This window comes from Dermacentor silvarum, chromosome 1, assembly GCF_013339745.2.
Source record: "Dermacentor silvarum isolate Dsil-2018 chromosome 1, BIME_Dsil_1.4, whole genome shotgun sequence".
In the NCBI taxonomy this organism is placed as follows: Eukaryota; Metazoa; Arthropoda; class Arachnida; order Ixodida; family Ixodidae; genus Dermacentor; species Dermacentor silvarum.
In genome coordinates this window covers 329462607-329471865 of record NC_051154.1, presented here as the reverse complement: position 1 = coordinate 329471865, position 9259 = coordinate 329462607, and the positions used below count along the sequence as shown (strand labels likewise).

The 9259-nt window shown below is 44.7% G+C and overlaps 1 protein-coding gene across 1 annotated transcript; it reads left to right on the top strand.

Moving 5' to 3' along the window:
* The first annotated feature begins 6785 nt into the window (after positions 1 to 6785).
* On the top strand, positions 6786 to 7385 carry LOC125943245 (uncharacterized). Its single transcript, XM_049662023.1, has one exon. The coding sequence runs from the start codon at positions 6786 to 6788 to the stop codon at positions 7383 to 7385; it is 600 nt and encodes a 199-aa protein (XP_049517980.1).
* Positions 7386 to 9259: the final 1874 nt, after the last annotated feature.

Genomic DNA, 9259 nt, shown 5'->3' with positions numbered 1-9259 from the left:
CATTGTCCTATTCAGCACCAATGGGGACGAATTACAAGAAATGATTGAGGACCTTATCCGAGAAAGTGTAACAGTGGGGATGAAGATTACTATGCAGATCACAAAGGAAATGTTCAATAGCCTGGCAAGGAAACAAGAATTCAGGATCGCCAGTCAGTCTCTAGAGTCTGTAAAGGAGTACGTTTATCTAGGTCAATTACTCACACGGAACCTTGATCATGAGAAGCAAATTTACAGAAGGATAAAATTGCGTTGGAGTGCATGTGACAGGAATTGCCAAATCCTGACTGGGAGCTTACCACTGTCGTTCAAAAGAAAAGTGTACAATCATTGCATTCTACCGGTGCTAACATATGGGGCAGAAACTTGGAGGTTAACAAAGAATCTCGAGAACAAGTTAAGGACCACACAAAGAGCGATGGAACGAAAAATATTAAGCCTAATGTTAAAAGGCGGGAAGAGAGGGGTGTGGATCAGAGAGCAAACGGGGTTAGCCGATTTTCTAGTTGACATTAAACGGAAAACATGGAGCTGGGCAGGCCATTTAATGCGTAGGTGGATAACCAGTGTACCATTAGAGTTACAGAATGGATACCAAGAGAAGGGAAGCGCAGTCGAGGACGGGAGAAAACTACGTGGGGTGATGAATTTTGGAAATTTGCAGGGACAAGTTGGAGTCTGCTAGCGCAAGACAGGGGTAATTGGAGGTCACAGGGAGAGGCCTTCCTCTTGCAGCGGACATAAATAGGGGCTGATGATGATGATGTCACAGGGAGGTTGCTTCGCGAGCTGCACTTCGCGGTGCTGCGTGCATATTCAGGTAAACTAAACACATAATTTGACGCCAGTTCATTGGGCGTACTATGTCATTTTGAAATATTTAAAAATAAAATTAGACTTCCATGAGGATTCCTTTTATCTTTTCAAAATAAACATATGCCCTAAAGTCTGCACCTAACTTATTTGATGCAAATATCTTATATTCTTAATAAGTTGTTACAGCTTTTATTTTTTTTATTTTCTTTCCAAATGACATCCGCCTTGGCAGATGATTCATTTGTAGTTACTTGATTGGAGTAAATTTGGAAGTCTTCTTTTTTATTTCAAAAGCGGCGCCGTCGGGTGAGCATCATGCATCACACGGTCAAACTGGGGCGTTTGACCGGAGGTAATGAGCCCTACGTCGTCTTATTGAGTCAGTCATGTGATTCATTACGCCTATGTCTATTACTATTATTATTATTATTATTATTATTATTATTATTATATTATTATTATTATTATTATTATTATTATTATTATTATTATTATTATTATTATTATATTAGTCTTAGATCTTTGCATCTCGAATGCTCAAGTCTTAGATGTATCTCGTTCCAAAATTTTCCTTGTGCGTACCGATAAGTTTCATCCGCCACTAAAGATAACTGCCTCTGTGTCAGCACTGAGGCAGAGCTCCTCCAGTGGCATAAATGAATCCCCACGCTTTGATTTCAAGCGTGGTGATTATCTTGGTTTATATAATTTTTTGTCCACCACCGACTGGTCACTGGTTACAGACAAAAGCAACGTTGATGAACAAGTAGATCAATTTACGGAGCTTGTTTTGAGCAGTATGCGCAAATACATTCCCCAGTACAGGCCCAAACGCTCTAGATATCCCCACTCGTTTTCATCTGAACTCATAATTTCCCTAAAGCAGAAAGATCGCGCACACCGAAAATCTAGATTTCCGTTGCCTAATGAGTGCAGAGATGAATTCCGCTTTTTTCGGGCTCTCTGTAAACGTCTCTATAAGCGGGATCTAGACTCATATATGGCATTCTTGGAAAAAAGCGCCTCCGACCGGCCGGCAGAATTTTGGAAGTATATCCGTAAGCGCTCCAATAAACATGGAGAGGGTTTTCGCTTACTTGACTCTAGAGGGGCAGAAGTCCAAGCAGTCGCGGATTGTTTTGCAGCCCATTTCTCTTCCTTATATAAAGATGCAGGTTTCAACGCTGGTGTCAGTCAGCAGCACACGACGGTTCCTACATCTAGTGCGGTGTTGTTTGATGAAGAGCTTGTCCACGAATGCCTTAGGCGCTTGAAGCCTTCCCTATCCTGCGGCCCTGACGGCATCCCCTCCGCAATTCTAAAAGCTTACGGCAGTATATTTGCTCCAGTATTGACATCTATATTTAATAACTCTGACTACTTCCACTTTTCCTCACATGTGGAAAACTGCTCGTGTTTTTCCTGTATTTAAGTCTGGATGTAAATCAGATGTGTCGAATTATCGCCCAATTTCTCTTCTCTGTGCTACATCCAAGATTTTTGAGCTTGCTCTTCACAACATATTGTCTTTTACTGTGAAGAACTCGCTCATTCCGAATCAGCATGGATTTCTGACCGGCCGCTCCACTATCACAAATCTCGCAAGTTTCATGACACAGATCTCCACGCCGGTACTTCAAAGGGGGCAAGTTGACACCATTTACTGTGATCTCAGCAAGGCTTTTGATGTAGTCAGCCACTCGCTGCTTCTGATCAAGCTTACGAACCTTGATGTTGACTCGTCAGTTGTGAATCTCTTGCGCAGTTATCTTCTTGATAGATCGTGTTATATTAACGTCAATGGTAAAACGTCTTCTTCTTACTTGGTAACTAGCGGCGTCCCTCAAGGGTCAGTATTAGGACCACTCCTTTTTTTAATTTTTATTAATGACGTTCTTTCTGTTATTCGGAACTCTTCTTTCCTTCTATATGCCGATGACATCAAGATTTTTAAGAAAATTCACACTGTTGATGACTGTCGCGCCCTGCAGTCTGACCTGTTTTCCTTTTCTAAATGGTGCAAGGATAATAACCTTACCTTGAATGCTGCTAAGACCAAAGTCATGACTTTCACACGCAAAACAGCAAGTATTTCTTTTTCTTATTCGATAGATTCTGTGCCGTTGTGTAAGGTCTGCGAGATCAATGATCTTGGTGTACTTTTGATGCAACCTTACACTTTTCGGCTCACACTAAACGTGTTGCAATGCGGGGTATGCGCTCTCTTGGTTCTGTATGCAGACTATCGCGGGAATTCAAGTCTCCTACACCGTTCCGCAAATTATACACAACCATCTGTCTTCCTCAACTCGAATATGCGTCGGTCGTCTGGAACGGCTCTTCTAGATCCAACAGTGACATTATAGATCGTGTCCAGAAAAAGTTTCTAAGCATATATAATCACCGCTTTGCAAACCTGGACATTGCACCCTGTACTAGCACTGTTGGATTGTCATTGCCTTCACTTCGCGACCGACGTAATCGCGCTGACCTTCTGTTTCTCTTTAAACTCCTTCACGGTAACCTCACGTGTCCCGAACTTCTCAGCTGTGTCATGTTCCGCATCCCACGCAAGATCACCAGAGAACATAGACCTTTCCATGTTCGTGCCTGTCATCACGAACACTCAACAGTCCACAGAATACAGAATCTTTATAACGCTTACTTTCGTGAACTTCATATCTTTCATAACTCCTTGTCATCGTTCTTTTCCGAGCTTTGCCTGGTATTTTAATATCATGTATTGTTCAAGTGCCCTTCTCCTCCTTTTTCTTTTGTATTTACTTTGCGCTTTGTTGTCAGTACTCTCTTCTTTTCACAATTTTATTTTTATTCATTTATTGTTTAATGATTTTTCCCTGAGTGTCTTTTTTTTGTTTGTAATGTACGCGTGCGCCAGCACTCAGACCTTAGGGTTGTTCCTGGGCACGTTAAATAAACATGATTGATTGATTGATTGATTGATTATTATTAGTATTATTATTATTATATTATTATTATTATTTGTTTGGATAAGAAATCTACGCTAGACAGGAAAGGGAAAGCGAAGAGCAGGCTGGCGCCTGCCACCGGAAGGGCCACAACGCCTGCATACTCTTCAGAAAGGAGGAGACAGAAACATAGAAATGGAAGATACGAAGAAGAGGAGGGACAGGAAAGAAACAGCGAGTTGACAAATCTGAAAGAATGAAGTAGAACACACAGTACAGGTCACACACAGTAGGGCTGGTCCCTGCAGGTCACCCAAGTTAAAATGTTACATAGATGAAATAGTCTGTTTAGTTACAAATTTGAACCTAAGTTGGTTAATTCCAGAAACGTAAGGAGAGTGCGATGCGCTTTATCGCGTCGCGGCGCACAACCAATGAGGCACAAACATTGGTCGATTGTCGCCAACCACAGGCCAAGCAGGTGATAGTCCCTCACTAGTGGCGTGCGCTGCTCAATCAAAGCGGGACACTCCACTATCAGGGGCTGAGGTTTCTCGCAGTAACCGCAGGACGTACACGATGGACTGGCCACACGTCCTTATTGGTATAAAACGTTCGCACACATTCACACAGCCAACCCTTCGCTTGATTAGTTGTGCTCTAAAGCGACGAGACAAGCCTCGACCTTGAACACGGGGCGGGAACGTTCTATTTGCGACACGTTGGTCTGGATGCTGCTTGAGTAGGTGTCGATGAATCAGCAGACGAGCGTCATCAAGCTTGCACAAGATTTTAGAGCAGACACAGTCGTTATGGGCGCAAGTTGAAGCCCGCCGATAAGCGTCTTCATTTCCGGCGATCCCTACGTGTGGAGATATCTATTGGGCAACGAGAGGTACCACACGTGATACAATTTTGTAGGCACAGTCAGTAATGCTGCGCACAACTGGACAATCAACCTGACTGCGTTGTTATCTGCTAAGGGCAGCGCGGGAGTCCGTAAGGATGGCAATCGTTTATATGGTTAACTCCTCTTGCGCCTATTATAGTGCAATATTAATCGCTGCTAGCTCCACATTTGTTGATGAAGTTGGATGTGGTATATAAAGTATACGTCGTACTTGCGTCGAAGGGCATGAAAAGCTGAAGCGCCTTGACCATCGCTGTGTACAGATGCGTCTGTGAAAACTTGGAGATAATCTGGAAATATTTCGAACATGTGCGACTGAGCCAATCGGAATATGGCTGAAACAAGCATATCAGACTTTTTGTGTATGTCAGGGATCGTGAGATAAATGGGGAATACGTGTTTGGGAATTTGTTCGAAGGCGGAGGTGTAACTAAAAAAAATTAAATTATGGCGTTTTACGTGCCAAAACCAGTTCTGATTATGAGGCACGCCGTAGTGAGGGACTCCGGAAATTTGGACCACCTGGGGTTCTTTAACGTGCACCTAAATCTAAGTACACGGGTGTTTTCGCATTTCGCCCCCATCGAAATGCGGCCGCCGTGGCCGGGATTCGATCCCGCGACCTCGTGCTCAGCAGCCCAACACCATAGCCACTGAGGCGGAGGTGTAACTGAAGCAGCATGCTCAGAAATGCCAGTAATGTTCCTAAAAATTGCCGCCATTTTCCTTATAGTAGCCAATAATATAAACACGCGAAAATCATCCGCGCGGGGTCTTTTGGTAGTATAAAAAAGCAGTTGCATTTCGCAAATAACTAGAAAAGGTTATTCTGCACTATACTAACGAGTCAGAAAGTAGTAAGTGACGTCATCAGATGAATATAAGCAAGACTACAGCAGACACTTTCTTTCAGTTGCGAATGGTGCCCCCAAGATGGTGCAGAAAGTTGCGGAGAAAGAAGAAATAAACAACCCAAAACTATGGACAGGTAGGAATCTGTGCATAAGGAGACCTACACATTGTACATACCATGTCTAGTATTTCGATTCACTGTTCTCAAAAACTAAGAAAGCTCCGCTTACATCGACAGACATCACTAATGTGTTCTGTCTAATTTGATCTGCAACCTGGGGTGCTATGCAAGATGCGCCGAGTTTGGCGGAAACCGGGATCTTCACGAGCTCTGGCGACGCCCCAAGATGGAAGAAGTAATGATACCAAGACAAAGACGCCTCCAGTTTCATTGGGTTTATCTAGATTGACTATGGGCGGCTGTCATCCCTTTAGCGTTGCCATATGGGAGGTCGACCAACTGGGCTCACATGATCATACCGTCAGTGCATGGTCGTGCTTTCTTCACTTGTTTGTGGTTCAACTGAGCGCACAACAGGCACAGCAAGTTATGAAATAAATGCATTTAGTACAATATTATTAGTCAATTTAACGTAGTTCACAAGCATTTCAAAGTTTACAAGATGTACATGGAATTTGTATTAGACTAATTTGCTGAGTGCTTTGTTTTCTTTACCCGCCGGGGTGGCTTAGTAAGCGCAAGGCGTTGCGCTGCTGAGCACGAGGTCGCGGGATCGAACCCGGCCGCGGCGGCCGCATTTCGATGGAGGCGAAATGCAAAAACGCCCGTGTGCTTGCGTTGTAGTGCACGTTAAAGAACGCCAGGTGGTCAAAATTAATCCGGAGCCCTCCACTACGGCGTGCCTCTTAATCAGTACAGGTTTTGGCATGTAAAACACCAGAAAAAAGATTTGTTTTACTTTCCCGTCAACTAAAGACCGAGAGCGTTGCCGGCACATGTTGGTGTCTCTTCTTGTCGCTGCGTATTACGTAGCACACACAGTGAATAATATACGTGCATGCTGTTTGCACAAGAGCGACACAGAAGAGGACGAATCGCTCGTGCTTCTGACCACGGGCAACAGCAGCCATACCCACGGAGTCGTTTCTCGGTTTATTCTTAATAATCCTTTTTCTATGCAATGGGAGGCTTGATTTCCGTCAAGTGGTGCCGAAACTCATCGGAACATTGAACCACATCGATGGTACCAGATAATCGCCTTCCGGCCTACCGATTCATCGTACCGACCTTTGGCTGCTCATCGTGAAGTCAAATCATGGAAGCGCTCAAGGTCAAGCGCAAAGCCGAGAGATCGCAGCTAACGCAGCTTATTGACGACATCGAGTCAACGCTTAGCCAAGACTGTGTTACGGAAGAGCAGCTTTGCATCATTAGCGAACGCCTCAATCACCTTCACACCAACTTGAGGGCAACTGACTCCGACATCGTACCTCTGCTGTCTACCACGCACGCTGAAGCAGAATTTGACCGGGTTGTTGACTACAATGATCGAGCCACAGCAACGTCCGCGAAGCTCAAATACCGTATACGTCACATTCATGAATCACTCAACCGTACGTCACCGTCGACGTCAAACGAACTCGTTCAACGCAGGCAGCAACCCGGTGTTCCATCTTCCGAAGATCGAACTTATAAGGTTCGATGGTCGACCATCAATGTGGCCGCCTTTTGGAACAGTTTCAACCAAGTGATCCACAACAACGGTGGCCTCACCAACGTCGACAAGTTCACCTATCTACGCTCAGTCTTGACCGGCGATGCGGCATTGGCAATCGCAGGATTTCCAGCAAATGCAAGCTGCTACAGTGATGCCCTGGACATTCTAATCTTGATCTACAGGGATGCCCTGGACTAGATCATTCAGGATCACATGCAGCGACTCATCGACTTGCAACCCATTCGATCGCCCAATGACCTATCTGGACTTCGAAGCCTCTACGACACTGTGCAGTCCCATACACGTGCCCTCAAGACTCTCGGGGTATGGGAATGTAATAATTATTCTTCAATGCTTTACCGTATTCCAATGAAATCGCTTCCTCACGATATTGTCCTCGATTTCAAAAAGACCATCGCACACCAGAGTTCTGAGGAAAGGGGAGGAGTTGAAAGCACTGGCTTGTTTAACAAGCACAGTGCACCCAGCAACAGAAGGCGAGCATTAAGTATTTGCTGCTTTTTATTCAAACAGAAATAGAGTCTCCAGAACGAACAGTCCTGCATGTTTCTGTACAAGAGGACGCGTTGAAATGCAAAGATGAAGAATTTCGCACTAGCGCGACATCCAAATCGCGACCTTTATCCTAAACGAAACTGCCATGGCCATCAACCTCAAGCAAAGAGTCTTTGACCTCATTCACTAAACCCATTCGTCAAAAAAGGACAGCTTTTTCTGTGAATTCACGACCCATTGTACTACATTGATCTACATGACCGGTTCATGCGACTCGGCAATCTCTCCGAGGAAAAGAAACAAACATCTTCTAGGTGCACGTCGCTGCTTCCGTTGTACCCTGGAGCATCACGTAGCAAAAAATGCTTAAGAAAGGTAAAATGTGGAAAGTGCAATCGGCGCCATGCGGAAACAATGTGTGACTAAAGGTTGATAAAATCGACCGCCGGACCCCAGACATTCCCTAAACAGGTACAACTCGAGATGACTGGAACTGGCACCTCCAAACGCTCATATACCTCCAAAAACTGTTGCTTGGGTAGCCGGCCAGGGTGGTAAAATGATGGTTCGCGTTTTATTGATGGAGGCAGCTAGCGCACTTTTCTGACCGCGCAATTGGCTGAGAAACTTAATTGTCAAGTACTCGATCAGGAGTGTCTTACAGGACATTTTGGAGGGCTCATCGCGAGAAGACTTTCCGGCGAGTGTCTGTCACTCTGAGTTCAGTGCATTGTTGCAAGACAGTGTTCATCAAAGCTCTCGTCACGACCAAGATCTGCGACCAATCAATTCCGCGACCTATTGGAGACTTCACTTATTAGCTCAAGCACCAAGGTTATTTCTTCACCGATCATGATCAAGCTGAACGCCCAAAAGCTGTCAATGTCTTAATTGGCAGTGACTATTACTGGTCATTTTTCACGGGAAACGTACGGAATTTGGATAACGGACTTAACGCTGTCGAGACTTCCTTAGGCTGGACTCTGCACGGACCAGTAGCCTCTTGTGCTACCGTCACACACTGCAACGAGACAATTGTACTGAAAGCGGCAGTGGAAGAATTTAAGATAACCACAGATAATTTCTGGGACCTAGAAATTATGGGGATAAAACCCGATGGACATAACAAGACACAGGACCCAGACCCAGTTTTCGACTTCTTCAACAGCACAGACAAGATGAAGAATCGTCGTTACGTAGTTTCACTTCCATGGAAACCGATATTCTCAACAACAATCGAGCAAACTCACAGACGTTTAAATCAACTTCTTCGAAAGCTTCACCAATGCCTTCAACGTCTGCAAGAATATGATGCTCACATACGTAATACGCTATCGATGGTGTAGCCGAGAAGGTCACTGACGGTAATACAGAAAACCCAGTGTATTATACGCCACACCATGCAGTATTCCGCGAGGACCGTACTACAAGATTAAGGGTGGTCTTTCATGCTTCTTCTCATGAAAACGGAGAGCTTTCGCTCAACGACAGCTTGTACTCCGGACCAAACCTCAAGGCCGATCTCATAGGAGTGCTACTTCGCTTTAGAAAACATC

What these genes read in the sequence shown, in the direction of transcription:
- LOC125943245 (XM_049662023.1), top strand. Translation starts at nt 6,786, where the DNA reads ATGGAAGCGCTCAAGGTCAAGCGCAAAGCCGAGAGATCGCAGCTAACG.